The sequence below is a fragment of the Strongylocentrotus purpuratus genome, unplaced genomic scaffold (genome assembly GCF_000002235.5).
Source record: "Strongylocentrotus purpuratus isolate Spur 01 unplaced genomic scaffold, Spur_5.0 spur5_scaffold_2, whole genome shotgun sequence".
In the NCBI taxonomy this organism is placed as follows: Eukaryota; Metazoa; Echinodermata; class Echinoidea; order Camarodonta; family Strongylocentrotidae; genus Strongylocentrotus; species Strongylocentrotus purpuratus.
Window position 1 is genome coordinate 35061060 of NW_022145605.1, and position 19504 is coordinate 35080563.

General features: G+C 36.1%; 1 protein-coding gene and 1 long non-coding RNA gene across 3 annotated transcripts; one reads left to right on the forward strand and one right to left on the reverse strand.

The window, feature by feature from the left end:
- The first annotated feature begins 3795 nt into the window (after positions 1-3795).
- On the forward strand, positions 3796-14917 carry LOC578568 (thrombospondin type-1 domain-containing protein 4). Of its 2 annotated transcripts, none has more exons than XM_030992290.1 (10): positions 3796-3970; positions 4790-4941; positions 5970-6093; positions 8019-8096; positions 9278-9432; positions 10672-10813; positions 11748-11892; positions 12784-12974; positions 13421-13605; positions 14707-14917. In XM_030992290.1, the coding sequence occupies exons 1-10, from the start codon at positions 3808-3810 to the stop codon at positions 14878-14880; spliced, it is 1509 nt and encodes a 502-aa protein (XP_030848150.1). In that variant the 5' UTR covers positions 3796-3807; the 3' UTR covers positions 14881-14917. The 2 variants fall into 2 exon arrangements, with proteins under 2 accessions (XP_030848150.1, XP_030848151.1); XM_030992291.1 differs by having other exon boundaries at positions 12784-12968.
- A 1731-nt stretch (positions 14918-16648) lies between these two features.
- On the reverse strand, positions 16649-18787 carry LOC105444534. The gene is made up of 3 exons (XR_004065294.1): positions 18670-18787; positions 17773-17834; positions 16649-17142 (listed from the first exon to the last, which is right to left on the reverse strand). It is a non-coding gene; the product is annotated as an uncharacterized LOC105444534 (long non-coding RNA).
- Between the last annotated feature and the right edge of the window lie 717 nt (positions 18788-19504).

A 19504-nucleotide genomic window follows, 5' to 3' on the forward strand; every position in this document is an offset into this window, starting at 1 on the left:
AATCTAGAATTGAAGAAACCTTTTACAAACAGGGCTCTTAGGTATTTTAATCAATTACTCCCTTTCTATATCTATCAAATTATCTATCTCTCTATCAATACATAATTATGTAAGGAAATAACTTATTCAACAGCTAGGCAACTCTCTCGGCAAAATACAATAGTCCGTGGGCCAGTGGGGGCTACCGTGCACCCCCCCCCCTATGATCCTACTTTTTGGGTGTCATTTTGTTCGTTGGGGTCCATAATATAAGAAAAAAGATGTTCCCAAGAAAAAAACTCATTTGGACACTGTTTTCTTGCTCCTTTTTTGAAGATATGTAAAAATGTCAGTTTTTCGTGTTTTGCACACTTTCTTAGGGTTTGTGAATTAGGTGCTTACATTTCACCCTGTTTCTCGGCAGATATAACTCTAATCTCCATCAAATTTATAAGAAATCTTTGTAAACTATACAACAATAGGTAGACAAAATTATTTGAATTTATTTTAATTAATAAATTTGCATATATTTTGATATGCAAATTGCTGTCTCGAAACCTGTCAAAATCACCTGAAAGTTGTATTTTGTCTGATATTATCATGAAATAAGTTTTCTAGTCCCCTAATTTGGTGTAATATTATTCATTGATATGTTATCTGATGTTTCCCGAAAATTGCGCACCAGAGCTTCCAGGTTGGGCTGGATTTGTCTCAGTAACATGGGGAGGTGCCTTCAAATGTGACTACCATAGATTACTATCCTGTTATAAAATATCCCATAACAGAATTCGATACAATCCAAGAGTGCCCGGGAGCTGCAGAAGAAGCAAGCCGCGAGGTTGGCCAAGACTATGTCATAACAACATTTGACTTGGGTGTGTGCATGAAGGCATATCCTCTCATTTGGAGTCATCCATAGAATTACAAGAAACACATTGTGTTAATTGGCACTTTCCATTTGATTTGTGCATACTCCAAGATGCTTGGAAAGAAAATGGAAGGATCCGGACTTGAAGATATCCTCTTGGAAGCTGGTCTGATGTCTTCTGGGTCTATGAAAGACGTCATAACAGGAAAGAACTGCGACAGGAGTCTGCATTGTCACAAGACAATGGTGGAGTGCTTAGAAAGGCTCCTTTTTATGAGTTCCTGTCAATGACTGGAAAAGATGATGCACTCGTTGGTATAGCTGATTAATCAAAGAATATCTTCTAAGAGCTAATCCGATCACCAACAAAGGAGAGGCTTGCTGAGGTTGTGGCTAATGAAGATCTGAAGGCGTTGAAAGAGTCATATGAGAGCTTCAAAGCTGATATTCGAAGAGGATCTCTTGGGAAGACGGCACAATTTTTGATGTCGTATGTTGATTGCGTTTGGATTGATCTTTCATTGATCAGGTCTGTGAAAGAAAATGACTGTCCATTGTACTTGCACTGCCTGTTCCTTATGCCTGACCTGGTCACAATTACTCCCGATATCTGACCTACCATGATTTATTCTTAGTAAACATTGAAGATTCACTTCCTGGTGCCTTGATATTGCTCGAAAGAGGTGCAATAAGTGTTGCCAGGTCGCTCATTCCAGGGAACCGATGTGCTGTCGACAAGACAATTGAGGAGATAATCCTGAAGCATTGCAAATCTCGCGGTGGGGGTGGTGTCGGTAGTGGTGTCGGTGTCTCTGGCATAATTGAGAACTACAGTGTATGTCAGAGGTGGGATCGAACATAATATGCAGATATGACGTTTGATGCTCACCGTGGAAGTAAACACAGAGATCAACAACCAACTCAGATGAGGAAAAGTGAGGGATGTGTATTAAAAAAAGGGCCATAAATGTTCAGATGTAAAAAGCTTATTCATGGCCAATGGTCCGAATGGGAGCCGATGTTTTCCGATTGTTCCCGAACCTGCGGCGGAGGGATCCGAAGGAAACGTCGGCATTGCAATAGTCCAACGTAAGACGAAGTTGTATTACTGTAATTCTCTGTGTATATAAATCACTCTATTTTATCAATTTCCTGTAAACATTACTCTGAAGATGAAGCGACTGTTAACGGTACTTAGTATGTTAAGAGAATTAATATTCCCTTTGAATGTTACTTTTAAATGAACATAGACTTCGTAAGTACATGAATTAGGAAAAGGTAGCAAAAATGTAAGCAAAAAAAAATCCAAAGCAGAATAAGAATTATTGAAATTGTAGAAAACCAAAACTATAAACGTCATTCACGTCAAGACAAAAAGTAAACATGCAAATCTTGTAGAAAAATATTTAGAGATGAAGACAGCTTCAATTCTCGAATTAATTAAGTTAATATTACAATGATTTAACTTGCAACAATTTATACACTATTTAATGATTGTTTACTATTTTATTCAACTTATTTTTCTCTTTTAAAATCACCTAGACCGTCTTTTGGCGGGTACCACTGCCAAGGAGAAGATACTGAAATAGAAACGTGCAACGTGTTTGTAAGTTTGCTAATTTTATATTCAATATCTCCTACATGTTTCGATTTGAAATCTTTTTTAAGGTGTAATTATTACAGTTATTTATATTATGATATTATTTTATACGTATTTTGACTTTTGTATTGTGACTTTTGTATATAACTTTGTACTATGTTGAACAATGCAGAAATATAATAAAAATCAAACAAAGAAATACCGACAATACTCTCTGACTATCATCATTGTACACTTCTTGTCCAAGAAAGTAATTACTATTTGCTAGAAATATATTAATGAACAATCTCAACTTATTTCAAGATAATCAATTTAACGCCAGTTTTAACAGCCTTGCGCATTACCTATAAGCGAGTTCGTAATTAGGATTTGCGCATGTGCAGATAAAGGTCATTCGTTCCCAAATTGTAAAACGATTGAGACGAATACTCGTATCGGGCTCATGAAACTTTTTTTTTTTTTTTTACAAGGATGTTATGCGAGGGAGCGTAGCGACCGAGCGAGATTTTTTTTTCTCCAATTTTATTAGTCTAAACGCTGCACTCTTGGGCCTTCCGGAGCCTAAAAGTGTGTTGCAGTCATTATTCAGTATATGCTATACAATTTGTTTTGCACTTTTTCAAATTTCCAGGGGGGGGGGGGGGACGTGTCCCCCTGTCCCCCCGGGATCGCCGCCCCTGTGTATTAGTATTCATGTATGTACCGACAGTACATTTTTCTGATACACAGGTGGAAGTATTCTTCTCAAGAAGGCAAACAAAAGGTATTCATGAAGCACCTCCATCACTTCGACAGTGATTATTCTAAAATGCACAAGTGGGACGTATCCATAGTGTAAAAGATCTGTGGATGTTTGGGGGTCATACGTTCCAGAGCTATTTACGAACAGGCTTATTGATGTACGGATATAACTCCATAACATAACAACATAACATATAACTTTACCTTGAATACTGCAGGCACGATATATACACGTAGGGTATTAAAACTTTGACGATTCAATTAGGGGAAGGAATCACGATACAATACTGTTACGGAATATGATGAAAAGTACCAACATTGAATGATGGTCTATAATGTCATATACCACCATTGAATGATGTTCTATAATGTCATATACCAATATTGAATGATGGTCTATAATGTCATATACCAACATTGAATGATGGTCTATAATGTCATATACCAAAATTGAATGATGGTCTATAATGTCATATACCAACATTGAATGATGGTCTATAATGTCATATACCAAAATTGAATGATGGTCTATAATGTCATATACCAACATTGAATGATGGTCTATAATGTCATATACCAACATTAAATGATGGTCTATAATGTCATATACCAACATTGAATGATGAAACGGAGATTGAATGCTTTATTTGTTTTTCTTCATCATTTTTTTAACTGTCCCGGTTCCACCCAGTACCAGTTTGCAGAAGAACAGTGTGGATCCCGAGATAATATTCTTTACAAAGATCAGCTTACAACGTGGTTGCCTTATACAGATAGAAGCCGTGAGTTGTTGTTGTTATTTTCCTTTTAGTTTGGTTAAGTTATTCTGCAGTTGTGAGTCGGTCAAAGGAGGTGCACACCGTCTTATTTCTTGTTTGTTCGATCTTAAGTTTGATCCTATGTTTGACCTCATGTATGTTTGATCTTACTCTTATTTTTATTATTTTATATGAATGATTTATTGAATATCGAACAGATGTATAAATTGTGTGTTTATCATAAGTTTTGGTAAATATTTTTTTTAGTCAGACTATGGTGCGCTTAGAGACACCCGTATTAAGCGCCTAATAAATATTGTGTATTATTATCAACTTCTTTTCATTCATTTATTCAATTTCACTAGCAGCATAAAATAAAAAAGAAGAATTGTTAAATGACAAGATATATCCAATGTCATGTGGTATAAAAGTCCATTCAAGATGACCTGTAAGCAACAGCTATTTTACAGACTTAAATCGCATAAATAGATTTGTTTTATTTTTATTTGCTTGTTGTAGAATTTTTGGCTTTTAAAAAATGGTCGAGCAAAACCCCTCTGTATTTCAAACAGCAAAGTATACGCCGCTTTACCAAGTCAATAGTTTATGATGTGTTTTTTTAATACTATTTTGTATCCTAAAACGCATTTATTACTCGTCGCCATATAAGATTGTTTAGTTACAAATATATTTTATTTTCTAAGTTGTTTTGCAAATGCCATTTTATATTCATTTTATGTAAGAAATTTTTATCTTTTGATTGAGTTATGAAAACATTATTATTTGAATTGATTTGAATTGAATTGAATTGATTTGATTTGATTACATTTCTTTGAAATACAGAAACGTCTGGTGATGATTTCTGCCAGCATAACTGTGTGTCGTATGGGCTCAGTAAAGTGGTCAAGTTTGGTCAGTTTACAGACGGCACTCGATGCGATGTTCTCAATCCATTAGAAGACAAAACGGCCATATGCGTTGAAGGCGAGTGTAAGGTAGGGACGTAACATCTAATTATTTTTCAAATAATAATCTGGATTTATTGCTTTCAACCAAGGTCACCTCATCTTTCTATTGTAACGCAATATTCTGTCAACTTGTTATATTCATGTCATATTTAAAATTTGTGTTATGAAAGAAAGAAAAATAAAACTTGAACTTGAACTTGAACTTGATATAGCGCTTAAAACGAATTTATTGAGGCGCTTTACGGATATCATTAACCCGGTCATCGGTTTTATTCACGCACAATGTGCACCCTCTCCTCTCTCTGAGGAGTGTTCCTACCATACAGTCACCGTGAGGGCAAATGGCAATTACTAACACAAATGCTATGTCATCCTAAACCAGGCCTTGCCAGAGGACATTAGTTTAGTGTTCGGGGATCGAACCCATGACCTTTGAACCCACGACCTTTGAATTTCAACATTATTCTGGCTTTATTCCTAGGAAGATAGAGGATTAGGTTTAGGATGGTTAGAGTTGCAATTTGGGTTAAGGGTTAGCTTTTAAGTAGGTTCACTTTTAATTTCCGTATTACATGATTTAAAAAACATTCTTTCATGTTATTGATTAATGATTCCGGATTGCTTATTTCCATATTACATAACGAAATGTTGGTGTTTTATAAAATATGTTATGCATTGTTAATTATACATGGAATATTGATAAAAGCAACCAAACAATAATTATATAAATAATATTGGATGCAGTGTGATGCAAGAATATATTGTCATAGCGAGAGCAATATTCATATAGTATCACACGAAAACAAAGCCATACAATATTATTGTTGTTATCTATATCAGGCTGACTAGCGAAATAACATAATTTGACTTGATAATCAAGCAATATTGTATCGACATTTGAAGTTCCCGGATGACAGCAATACGAGAAAAAAAAAATTATCTGCCATCCGGGTACTGCGCTAAAAATATTACATACACTGATTTATTGTACCAATTGGAAGCCTTATATAGATAATAATGATTATATAATAATGATAATAATTGTCTCATTGCAGCATTTCGGATGTGATCTCGAGGAAGATTCTGATCGACGTTTTGATTCTTGTGGAGTTTGTGACGGAGATAACTCAACATGCGAGATACAGACTGGTGGTGTCAGTCACCCTCCCGCGTATTATGGTAAGCATTAGATGTATCTGTTTAATTAGGCATATATTTAATTAGTGTTCTGTCATTTGGGTATGGTTTTTCTTACTTCTGTACCTTTGTTTACTTTTGTTTACAATGCAGATTCTTTATGTGATCTCTTTTTATGCCTCCGCCACCGAAGGTGGTGCCGGAGGCATCATGTTTTCGGGTTGTCCGTCCGTACGTCCGTACGTCCGTCCCGTTTGACCGTTATCACAATATCTCAAGAACCAGATTTTGGAGTACGTAGGTCAAAGGTCACAGGTCACAGAGGTCAACTTATGAAATTCCTTGTATTGAGTTTGTTAGCGCGATATCTCAAGAACCATTTGAGATTTAAACTTCAAACTTAAGGATAGTATGTATCACCATAGGAAGACGATCTGATTAGATTTTGGAGCACGTATGTCAAAGGTCAAGGGTCACAGAGGTCAACTTATGAAATTCCATACATTGAGATTGTTATCATGATATCTCAAGAACCACTGGAGATTTAAACTTCAAACTTAGTGATAGTGTGTATCACTATAGGAAAACAATCTGATTACATTTTTGGAGCACGTAGGTCAAAGGTCAAGGGTCATAGAGGTCAACTTATGAAATTCCATACATTGAGATTGTTATCATGATATCTTAAGAACCACTGGAGATGTAAAAACTTCAAACTTAAGGATAGTATGTATCACCATAGGAAGACGATCTGATTAGATTTTGGAGCACGTAGGTCAAAGGTCAAGGGTCACAGAGGTCAACTTATGAAATTCCATACATTGAGATTGTTATCATAATATCTCAAGAACCACTGGAGATTTAAACTTCAAACTTAATGATAGTGTGTATCACCATAGGAAGACAATCTGATTAGATTTTGGAGCACGTAGGTCAGAGGTCAAGGGTCACAGAGGTCAACTTATGAAATTCCATACATTGAGATCGTTATCGCGATATCTCAAGAACCACTGGAGAATTTTCACTTCAAACTTAATGATAGTATGTATCACCATATCATAATATCTCAAGAACCACTGGAGATTTAAACTTCAAACTTAATGATAGTGTGTATCACCATAGGAAGACAATCTGATTAGATTTTGGAGCACGTAGGTCAAAGGTCAAGGGTCACAGAGGTCAACTTATGAAATTCCATACATTGAGATTGTTATCATGATATCTCAAGAACCACTGGAGATTTAAACTCCAAACTTGTTTAAATTGCTCTATGGCGGAGGCATCATTTTCGACTGCGCGCAGTCAAAATTCCATCTAGTTTTCTCCTTTTATTCTTTTTTCACAAGTGCACATTAAAAAATTTGATATCAAGAAGATTCGGTGCCTTACAAATTTCACATATTATTATGATTATCATAATTATTACCATCATCATCAATCATCATCATCATCATCATCATTATCACCATCTTTATCATTATTATTATTATCATTTTCATTTTCATTCACTAATTGCTTGTAGGCCATGAGGTCTATGGGGTCCGAATCAACCGCCCCTTCCCCCTCACTTAGCTTTCATCTTTTGTAAAAGGGAGAATAAAGGCAAACATTATCAAGGCAGATTTGTTTTTATCCTTACCCGTCCCTCCTGAGCAAGTCCGACAAGGGTCGATGACATGACAGTGATGTAGTCGAGGCCGGCAGCTCTGAGTCACGAGGCCGCTCAAAAATGTTCCCTTCTTTAGGTTTCGTAAGCTCGTAATTTCCAAAGCTCTTTGGAAGCGCATATAGACATTATGTGATAAAAAAATATGCGCTGTACAAGAACCGAATATTATTCTTATTACTTCTGATATTTTGGCAATATTGGAAAGTCGGATGTTTAGGTCATCGTCCGTGCTGGGTTAATTGTTGTATGGCATCTATTGTACATGTTACACGATCTTTGTATGTGTTTTTTGTTTCAGATTATACTAATCTTTTGGAGATCCCGATAGGTTCCACTTATATCAACATCACACAACCGTGCGGAGATTGTCATTTCGGTAAGATGATTAAGTCATGCGCCAGAAAACAAAGGTTAAAGATATTATGGAGAAAGTCATATAATCAAAGTGGAGATGGGCTGGGCATGTAGCAAGACTTCAGGAAAAGAGATGGACAAATCGTTTAACAGCATGGCAACCAAGGATGGGAAAGAGAAGAAGAGGAAGGCAGAAGAGAAGATGGAGAGATGACCTAACATCATACATGGGAACGGCCGCTTGGACTAGGACAGCTAGAAACAGAATAGAGTGGAAATGTTATGAGGAGGGCTTTGTCCAACGTCTGGATGAACTATATAGCCTGATAGATAGATAGATTAAATCGATCTAATAAGTTGATATTTCCACCTGCCCATCTTAAAAGTGACATTCATCATGTCTCTCAAAGAGTCTGAATGCTTTGCAAGTTCATAATCAATTTTTGGTATGATGATGATGATGATGATTTGTTTTCACCTGACTGGTAAGAAAGCATGTGTGCTCTTGTAAGTAAGTAACCAGAGGACGGATGGCTTTAAGTCCTCTCAGAGGGACTTGATAATGAGGACTAATCCCATACCAAAGGGCACTAGCTTATCGGCTTGGTGTCGAATCCGGGAGCTCCCGGTTTCGAGGCCACGAGTGCTCTACCACTGAGCTATCTTAATCAAAATGGTGGGATGTGAAATATAACACAATGAAATAAAACTATTGAACAATTAATAACATTTCCTAAACTTTTATTTCCTTCTTTATTATTATTATTATTACCGGGGTTGTAGAGAAACATATTTACAATAATTATATTAAGGGTGCACGTATAATTGGACATTTTCTTGAGGGAAAATAAACTTTCTTATTTTTGTTTGTGCAGAGAAAATGGGAGTAAACCTTGCAAGATGAGTAACAGAGTTGCCAATGTGTGATTGAGTGATCGCAACTTTTAAAAGATATCATAACTATCTTATCTTTAATCGGAATTCACTCCAACTTTCACTTACCTGTTCCTCTCATTTTGTGCTTCTAATAAAACCAACTGATTATCATGGTGGACTTCCCTTTTAACCCATTGCTTACTGGAACCTGGTGGTCCCTGTGCTTAGCCTATGGGAATTAATTAATTCAGTAGCCAACGGGTTAAAGAGAAGAGTAGACTTTAAAATAAGAAAATTAAGAGTTTGTATATTCTTTCTTACATACAGCTTTGATCATAGAAGACCAATACGTCATCGGTGGCGCAGGAGAAAGGGGGAAGTCCCGTGCGTACTCAATGGGGGATGACGTCATATCTTACGTAGGTGGAGATGGGGAAAGTATCCAAATCAGGGGACCGACCAGCTCAAAAATAACTATACAGGTGTGTAACTATGTTAAAGTGACTCGGTAACCTTGTTGAAGGTTGATGAAAAACTGTAACTTTTGTATAAATGTTACTTATTATATACCTTCTATTGTACTTACCCTCTAACAGGCAAAAAATCCTGAGAACATTCTCAAACTTCAAAGACATTTACGGTTTTCTTTGAAGGCGTCACTGTGCAACACCCTCTAACACTGATTAACAGTTAATTCTCCCAACCATTTTTCCTTTAAAATAAGACATAAGACAGGCTTTTAAAAATCTTTCAAAACTTAAATGTCTGGAATGGTATATAAAGCAAATTCATGGCTTGGTGGCAATTTACATTCACCTAAAATGTAATGAAATTGTAGTTAGGAGAATTAAGGAATCGATCAGATCAGTTTTTCCCAATGTTTATCATTCATAATGGTCCGTTTTCACTCTAACAGTCAGATAATCTTTAATTGTACATCTAGTATTATGAAATCACTACCTAAGCACCATTTTTTCTCTCATCTGAACAATGTTACTAAGTCGCTTTAATGTTCACTTAGTTGAGCTCTCATAAATATCACAGCAAAAATAGTTTGCGAGTATTTGCATATATTAAATATTAGAATGGAAGAATATTATAGATGGATGTCCCCTAAAAAGGACTACTCTTCAAATGCCCTCATTTTGTGAAAATATGACAATTTGAACATTCCGCTCACAACGATTACTCCCGGATGATGGCGGATCAAGATATATAGGGTTAATAGAGATAGGATTGTAAATGGACTTGGATGTTGCTGCTGATGATGATGATGGTGGTGGTGACGATGATGATGATGATGGTGATGATGATGATGATGATGGTGATGATGATGGTGGTGGTGATGATGGTGATGATGATGATGATGATGATGATGATGATAGTGATGATGATGATGATGGTGATGGTGATGATGATGATGGTGGTGGTGGTGACGATGATGATGATGATGATGATAATGATGATGATGATGAACATGATGCTGATGAACATGATGAATGAAGATGATGATGATGATGATGATACTTATTGGTAGAGTACTAGGTCCAGGTTTGGAGTTAAGCCTCGGTTGGCGTCGGAAATTTACGGAGAAGTAAAAACTACCGCCCGAGCATTATTATGCTTACAACCTACAACTTCAATCAATTTATTCAATTGTAGCAGCCAGAAACTAGATATTGTTTTCCATAATCTCGTGTTCTCTTCACTTAACTGTACAGGTTTACGCGTCTACATACCATGTTTTCGATGATGCCAAGAAGAGCTCAGAAGCGCGCTGGGTTTTCTTCAAACCGATTCAAGATAGACCTGCATACCGATGGAGCATCGTTGATACACCTTGCAGCAAAACGTGTGGTTACGGTCAGAAATTATTTGTTATTATTGATAGAAAATAGCGATGATGATGAGGATGGTGATGATGATGATGATGGCGATGATGGTGGTGATGATGGTGGTGATGATGGTGGTGATGGTGGTGGTTATGATGATCATGATGATCATGATGGTTATGATGATGATTATGATGATGATGATGATGGTTATGATGATGATGATGTTGATGATGGTTATGATGATGATTATGATGATGATGATGATGATGGTGGTGCTGGGGGGGGGGGGAGATGTGGAGGAAACTTTATAAAAAGAAAATAGCCCGGATCGTTTCCAGCAAGCCAGGACAAAAGTTTCAGATATATCGACAGTGACCATGGACAGGGCTAAATAAGTAAAGACGGTAATCAATGACTCACCGACAAGACTCGAAGGCCCGGATTCACAAAGGAGGTTTGTCGACAAACCTTGGTTTTCGTACGTCATATGACGCGTTTTACGCGTTTTTTTACAAACCTGGTTTGTAAAGAACAAAAGGAGGTTTGGCGAAACAAAAGGAGGTTTGAGCTCAAACCTTGCTTTGTGAATTCGGGCCTAAAGGTTTGCCAATATATCATTTTTAATAGGGTGTCTTATCTACATTTGGCTCTCTCCGACAAGGTGTTAAATGGGTACCCTGTATTACGTGAAATTTGATGTGGTTGGAATTGCATGTGTGCGCTTGTAAAACGGCGCCTTGCTAAAGTAGTCCCCAGGGAGCGGAGCATGTGCACTATCATATGCGGATTAGCAATTGAATCTAATGACCGGGGTAATACCAAATTACAATGTAAAGCGCTGAGGAACGTAATATTAAGGGATATACAAATGTGACTATTATTATCAATATAATTGCCAAACACATTTATTGTGCTACAACATTCTGGTAATATGCTTATACAATATTTGCTCTACACTACAGGACTGCAAATGCAAGAAGTTATCTGTACCGAGCTTGGGCTTGTTGGAACTCTGGATGGTAGATCTGTTAAGCCTTTTCATTGCTTGCATCTCAAGAAGCCTGAACCAGTTACAGAACCGTGCAACGAGTTTGATTGCCCCCACAGGTAAAGTGAAATTCGTTGTTAACCCGTTGTCTTCTAATTTCTCTCATTCACATAGGCTTAATACATGGACCACCCGCTACCAGAAAGCAGAGGGTTGATACTTTATTTTTTTTGAATTATTGGAAATTATTTATCTAGGGAGGGGACGATGTGACAGGTTGTGTTCATTTCTTTTCTCAGTGCCTCCCCCTTTGACTTTTTTCGCCACCCTTTCCCTTTTCCATAGCAACATGATTGCAAAGGATATCAAAACATCAAATGAAACCTCAAATTTGGGAGCATTACAACAATAACGTATTAGAAATCAGGGTCCTGTTCCATCAAACTTGTTATCAATTAAAAGTTACAATGACGATTATAAGCTACCGAAATCGTGCTAGTTGGTTGGCTGAGAGCAAATTTATCATAACAATTTAGCATCTGTAATTGATATCCAGTTTTATGAAACAGGGCCGTGATCATGATTTATATAAGATGTACAACAGGATATTCAAATTGAACCTAATTGATTTTGCGAAAGTCTTTGCGATTTTGTTTTTTCTCATTGTCTGATTTATAAGGGGAGGCCTGGGTACATGCCCCCGAAGCTATTAGAATGTAAGCTAAAATGATGTGCGTTACCATAATAATGTCTTCATACTTGTTTCATTTGCTAAAAATGAAGTCTAAATCTGATTATGTAATTTCAGCTAAGCATGACATGTTAACCCTCCATTAAAAAAAATTATATTTGAGTTGCAATGGAGTACATGATGTTTGTGTCATTCCGCCCGTACATGATTTTAAATAGCCAATTGGCTTTTATGTTATCCTTGAGTACCCAATAAAACAAAATATATATATATATATTTTTTAATTACTTTTTTTTTTTTTTTTTTCATTTGGTGACAGATGGGAGGTGGGTGAGTGGGGCGACTGCTCTGTATCCTGCGGGGTTGGCGTGAGGTTCCGTCAGGCATACTGCGTCCGGGAGAACACGGCGGGACTGATCGAGATCCTCCCGCATGTGACCTGCGCGGATAGGTTGGAACCTTTGCTGGAGGAACACTGTGAAGCACCGGCTTGTCTTGAAGATGGTAGAGGTAAGAGCAGAAGGTGTGCTGTTCAATGAAGTTGGAACAAAGTTTCCGACAGATTTGCTGAATGATTTTAAAATCTCCTTTTTATAAAAATACCAAAAAAAAAAAGAGAAGGACCTAAGAATCCAGGTTAATACAAATTTCCATATTCATTTCGGGGATTCAAACAGACATATCTGATTTATAAAAGAAACAAAAACATGAAACACTTTGTTGTGGCTTTGAAAAAAAGGTGGAATGTATTATTTTAAGAGCCTAAAATGGACCGGCGAGATTTCCGAAAATACGCATGGTGCGCGCTACCGGCAATGTTGGGGGATTATTTTTTTCGCTTCTGATGTGTAAATGGGATTGATGTATAATTGTGTTTAGACTGGTAGAATAAAAGTAGACCTTTGCATTTTTTCTGAAAGAGAGTTCAATCCACTTTTTTCTTCTCTCACTGACAGTCACTTGCAATAAGACCATCTTTGCATCAGAGGGTTCGTTCACATCTCCTAATCATCCCGGGAACTACCCGACCGATATTAACTGCATCACCAGAATTAAAGTTAATCCGGGTTACTGGATTGATCTGACCTTTCAAAGCTTCGAGTTAGAACCGGCTCCTGGCTGCATATACGACTATGTAGAGGTAACAATACTGCAATATACATGTAGATCTTTGTTGTGGTTTGTTCATACTTAAATTTTAGAACGTTTCCGTATAATGAAAAATGAAAGATCTCGATCGCTCTCTCTCTCTCTCTTTCTCTTTCTTCCCTTTCACATCAGTCTCTCTTCTTTTCTTTCCATTCTCCTTTTTTTTTAAAATCGTTCTCTGCTCTTTTAATTTCCCCTCTCCATCTCCCATTTCATGTTCTTGCTCATGCTTTTAAATGCCAATGGTATTCTTCCCGATTCTAGTCATTTACCGATTCCATTTTATTAATTTAAAAAACATCAAGAATATTATCATGTGCATGGAACTGAAAACACATCTACAATAAAGTTGGCAAATCATAAAGAGTTCTAAGTTTGACTCATATGAGGCTGATAAACTTGAAGATGTTTTCTCTTTCATCCAACATAATTGATTAGTCAACATCTCTGTAACTTAATGAGTTAAATTGTTTCATACTTAAAGGGATAGTTGAGTTCTTCTTTCAGACCGCAAATGCCTTCAAAGTGCATGGATATTGCTCTTATTCTTATTTAGGACATTTCTAGTGCTTTTTTAGGAGCTAAAAGTGCTTTGAAGGTAATTCTAGACCCCAAAATGTATTAATTTAGATTGAATACGATCATACTAATTCAGATCCACTTTTAAAAAAAAAGGTGACCGTTAATTAATTAATTAATAATAACAATACGCAGGCCGGCTGGTTGTGCTTATTACAACCAACACGAAATGGCCGACAAAAATCCAATTATATATTGTCATTGGCTGGAATAAAACGTAAAAGACGCTATCTCGTTTTCAACGGCTAGTTCAACATTGCCAAATATTTGTGGGGCACCACAAAATATTAGAAATGGTTATATTTATGGATATTTCAGCCGTCTCTGAACCTATTTTGATCAATCAAAGATGATTTTGTCATTTAAATTATATTCTTTCACATTTGACATTCAGTTTTTCATTATCTCACAACAAAATTATTTTGTGTAGCGCAGGATATCTCAACTATCCTATTCAATTGTTTTATACTTAATCATAAGCGCATAAATTCGGTTCCTTTCTCTTTCTACGCAGGTATTTCAGGACCGCGAAGACGGAACAAGGACATCAATTGCAAGACTTTGTGGAACTCGAAAATTTCGTTCCTCAGTAGTAGTTAAAGGTAACTCTGCTAGTGTCTTGTTTCATAGTGACGTCATTGTTACCAGACGGGGTTTTGTTGCCAATTTTAGTGAACTTGATCCCTAAAAGAACTAAGTAGGACAAATTATGAAGGCGTCATCAAGAATAATTTTCTGTAACGAAAAACAGTGCTTAATTTCACACTACTAGTCATGGCTAGTCTCTTATCCAGGCCAGTCAGAGGTGGTTTTAATTTGTTACTAGTTTAGGTGAGCTTGGTCCCTAAAAGAAATTAGTAAACTAAATCATGAAGGCGTTACCAGAAATGATTTTCCGTAACGAAAATAATACTTATTTTAAATTAGTAGTCATGGTTAGTTATTTATCCAGGCCAGTCAAAGGCGGTTTTAATTTGTTGCCAATTTGAGTGAGCTTGATCCCTAAAAGAAATTAGTAAAAATAAATCATGAAGGCGTTACCCAAAATGATTTTCTGTAACGGAAACAAAAGTACTTATTTTCACATTACTAGTCATGGGGGTGTTTCACAAAGACTAAGATCGACTTTAAGTTGGACTTAACTATGGCAGGCTGTTAATGCCACTGGTTGCTCTCACCATTGGTCTCTCAACTATGATCTTTAGAATATTTTTTTTCTTGAATAATGAATTATCAAAAAAGTAAATTCTGTAGATTTGTGACCACTATTTGTACGTCCCTTGAGAAACTAATGCCAGGAATGGTTAGAGGAACTTATGGTATTAAAGGCCTGCCATAGTTAAGTCCAACTTAAAGTCGATCTTATTCTTTGTGAAACACTCCCCAGGTTATTTATCCAGGCCATGCAGTCAGAGGTGGTTTTAATTTGTTACCTATTTAGGTAGCTTGATCCTTATATATATATCTGTATATTTGTAAAGCACTTAGAGACATTTGTATTAAGCGCTTTACAAAAATTAAATATTATTATTATTAAATAGAACTATATGAACATACTCACAGAGGCGTCATCTAAAAACATAGTTTTGTAGAAGGAAACCATCTAGTTTCTCAGTAATAGTTGAATATCATTCTGATAGTGTCTTGTTTCAGAGCACCCATCGGTATTGATTCGAGACTGGTTTTGTTGCAAATTTGGTTAATCATTGATCTTGAAAATATACTATATCGACACACAACAAAGGCGATATACTCAAAAAACATTTTGATATTGGTGATATCTTCCTGACATATTTTTGTGTATTATGTGAATACACAAAAATCTGTATTACTGTTGAAAATAACAATTTGTTATCATGATTTTGAGCATCATTTACTACTAATATATCAACAGAATAACCAATAACCATAGCACTACACAAAATTAGGTCCAAAATACATCATATTATGAAACTTATAAAAACGACAATCACAAACTATTTACAAAACATCTCTTCCACAAGCTGCATACAGTATAGAACATATCATATTCAAAGATCAAAGACAATATGTGTATATACATTTTGTTGAACTCTAAATTCTTGAATATACTTTCTTGAATACTATCACAACGATACACTGCGCTACACACAATACTACAAAATAATAATTTCCTGATAATTTACAAGGTGTATAATAATTCAAGTACGAATCAATAACATAATAATGATATATTTTGTTTGTTTACTTTTGAGTACTGAGTTAGTATATAGGCGAAAGCTTGAAGTTACTTTGGAAGCGCCATGAGGACATTTTATAAAAACAGCATAGTTTTACAATTATCATAAACCTGTTGTCAGGGTTTTATCATGATTTTGACCCATTATGCATTACTGTGTCTTTCGCTAGATTAAATAGATCTTCTTTTGAAGGAATGTTCAAGTTCCGTCAATGAAGCTAGAATGGGCTTTGATCTGTAATTAAGAAAGATGAAACAAAATGTTTATGCGTTGTGTGTTTCACAGTAACATGAAATCAGTCGTGTCAATAATTAATGATTTTGCTGCAGTTGGCAGAAATAATTTGATTGTGATCAATTGTTAGAAAGCACATTCTATCTTTATACATTGTATGTCTATGAAGATTATACCAGTCCTGGTAAACCTCGTATAAAGAGTTGCGATTGAGCCGAATCAATCGCAAGTCCTCTAATCAATCGCAAGTTTGCAGTCCTCTATCTCTCATGTGCATAGTTACTACTGATTTCAATCGCAAATAAGTGGTGATTAATCGCAACTATTTTAAAGACGGGACCCTGGTCTGAACAGAATAAAAGATTTGATTTCAGACAATGCTCTAAAATTACATCCGGTGTAGAAATGCAAACGCCTTCTTTAATTTGTGTTGTTTTCTTTTGTCTCCGTGTGCTATTTAGGCGTCCTCAGTTATCTCAGGAGCCTAAAAGAAAGTGCTGTGAAAAGAGAAATGGATGGACAAAGAAAATCAATGAATAATTAGTCCGTCGTGGTGAATACGTATGAATGCATTTGTGGTATGACTCAGAATAATGTTCTTGATAATTATATCTCGTTACTGAGAGCTGGAATGGTGTTGAATCAATGTTGATTCCAATTTGTATACCTTAATTTTTGTAAATGATTATAATTGATATGTAATGTTTTGTTGGAAGCAGAAATAAAATTGAGAAAATTTGTTCAACATTAACTCAACACCCTTCTGGCTCTCCGCGTACACTATCATGTATATGCCTGTGTTTATATTGTATGTAACACCGATGGGAACCAGATTGTTGTATTATCATTGACAATGAAACTCGAATCTTGAATCTTGAAATCGGCAATCACCTGAAATAATTTCCAGTGAAATGAAAAGAAATCACTAGCGGTTACATAAGACTTGTGAAAATAAATTGTATGCACCGACGAATATCGTCGTATGAAAATGCTTTAGAAATAACCCTCTTGTTTTGATCATTGATGTAACAGAAAATACAATTAAATTGCCAAATGGTTAAAATAAAATATTGTGTTTTTGCCTTAAAACTGTTGTGCTTTGTTTATACTATACACTCTATACTTACACTTCGTCTTCATAGTTCTTTGGAGGAGCTACGGCAATGATCATTCTCAATATTTGAGATCCCTGTCAGTAGAAGACAAATCATTTATAAATATATTATTTCTTCAAATTTCATATCTACTTTCTAAACACCTATTAAAAAAGCAGCCTAGCAAGGCATGGCATTCTTTAAAATGTGCAAACCATGCAGAACACGTTGCTTAGTCCAAGATTTTTATAGGCAATACGCTAGGATTTTTTTTTGGTGTTTTTGCTTATATAATTTCATTTATTCTCAAAATCAAAACTGACTCAAAAGATGACATTTTAATACCACCGTACAGTCCCCGACGAAAATTTTAAAAACTATATAAAAAACAACAACAAACGAACAACAATTAGAAACTTTCTAACAGGATTTGTAACGTGCTATATAGTAAACTAGTGGTACTGTAAAACCATTTCGTTAGGCATTAATCCTCATTACCAAGTCCCTCGGGGAGGACTCAAAGTCGTCGGTTCCCTAGTTGCTCTCTAACAAGCATACACATACCTTTTTAGCAGTCATATATGAAACAAACAACAACGAACGAACCACGAATAGAAATTTTTCTAACATGATTTGTGGCGTGTTTGTAAACTAGGGGTACTGACGACCCCTGTGCACACGATGCGTTATTTATTGACTCAGTACTGCGTCGCTATCTCCTGTGTTCTTTGATGTGCAAGCTGAGCGAGGCCTCATAATCAAAATAGTTATAAAATATGCTATGAGTTTATAACTGCCTTTACAGCCTTAATTAGCGCAGGTAACAGCGCATCCAAAATGGCGCGTCGTGTGAAACTGATAATACGAAGAAAACTATCAAAGCGTTAGGTGTTATTTTCCCTTTTTGATGTTTGCGTTAATCATACTTACGTCAAGTTTTCCCTTCATGTGGTCTTTGAACGTCAGCTGCGCCGTTTCCAAGGGGACGCCAATCAACTTCTTTCCCTCCAGCATTAAGATCTGATCCCCCTTGCTAATGGCTTCTTTAATATTGCAACGAAAAATGATTTAAAGGGCCACTCTAACCATTAAGATCTGATCCGCCTTGCTAAAGGCTCCTATAATATTGCAATAAGAAATGATTTAAAGGGCCACTCTAACCATTAAGATCTGATCCCCCCTTGCTAATGGCTCCTTTAATATTGCAATGACAAATGATTTAAAGGGCCACTCTAACCATTAAGATCTGATCCCCCTTGCTAATGGCTCCTATAATATTGCAATGAGAAATGATTTAAAGGGCCACTCTAACCATTAAGATCTGATCCCCCTTGCTAATGGCTCCTATAATATTGCATTGAGAAATGATTTAAAGGGCCACTCTAACCATTAAGATCTGATCCCCCTTGCTAATGGCTCCTTTAATATTGCAATGAGAAATGATTTAAAGGGCCACTCTTACCAAAACGGGCTAACAAAATGAAAAAAAGACATGTAGATTAATTTTTGACGGAGATTCCGAACATGACATTTCTTAGAAACCATAAATAATTCTGGAATATAGTTTTAGAAATGACGACTCAGAACGCTCAGAAAAAAGCCCAGTAACGGAGCTGTATTGCGCAATAGCATTAGTATGACGTCACTGCAGGGGATTTCTTGGTTTATTATGGTTATGGTTATTATCATTTTTTGGTCACTTTAGAGACTTTCTTAAAAATCAAAGGTTGGCATAGTAATAAGTAGAGGTGTGTTCATGTTTTTA

Coding starts and splice junctions, on each gene's coding strand:
- LOC578568 (XM_030992290.1), top strand. CDS start 3,808: ATGATGAAACGGAGATTGAATGCTTTATTTGTTTTTCTTCATCATTTT. Junction 10,814..11,747: donor CAGCAAAACGTGTGGTTACG/GTCAGAAATTAT, acceptor TCTACACTACAG/GACTGCAAATGCAAGAAGTT. Junction 12,975..13,420: donor TTGTCTTGAAGATGGTAGAG/GTAAGAGCAGAA, acceptor TCTCACTGACAG/TCACTTGCAATAAGACCATC.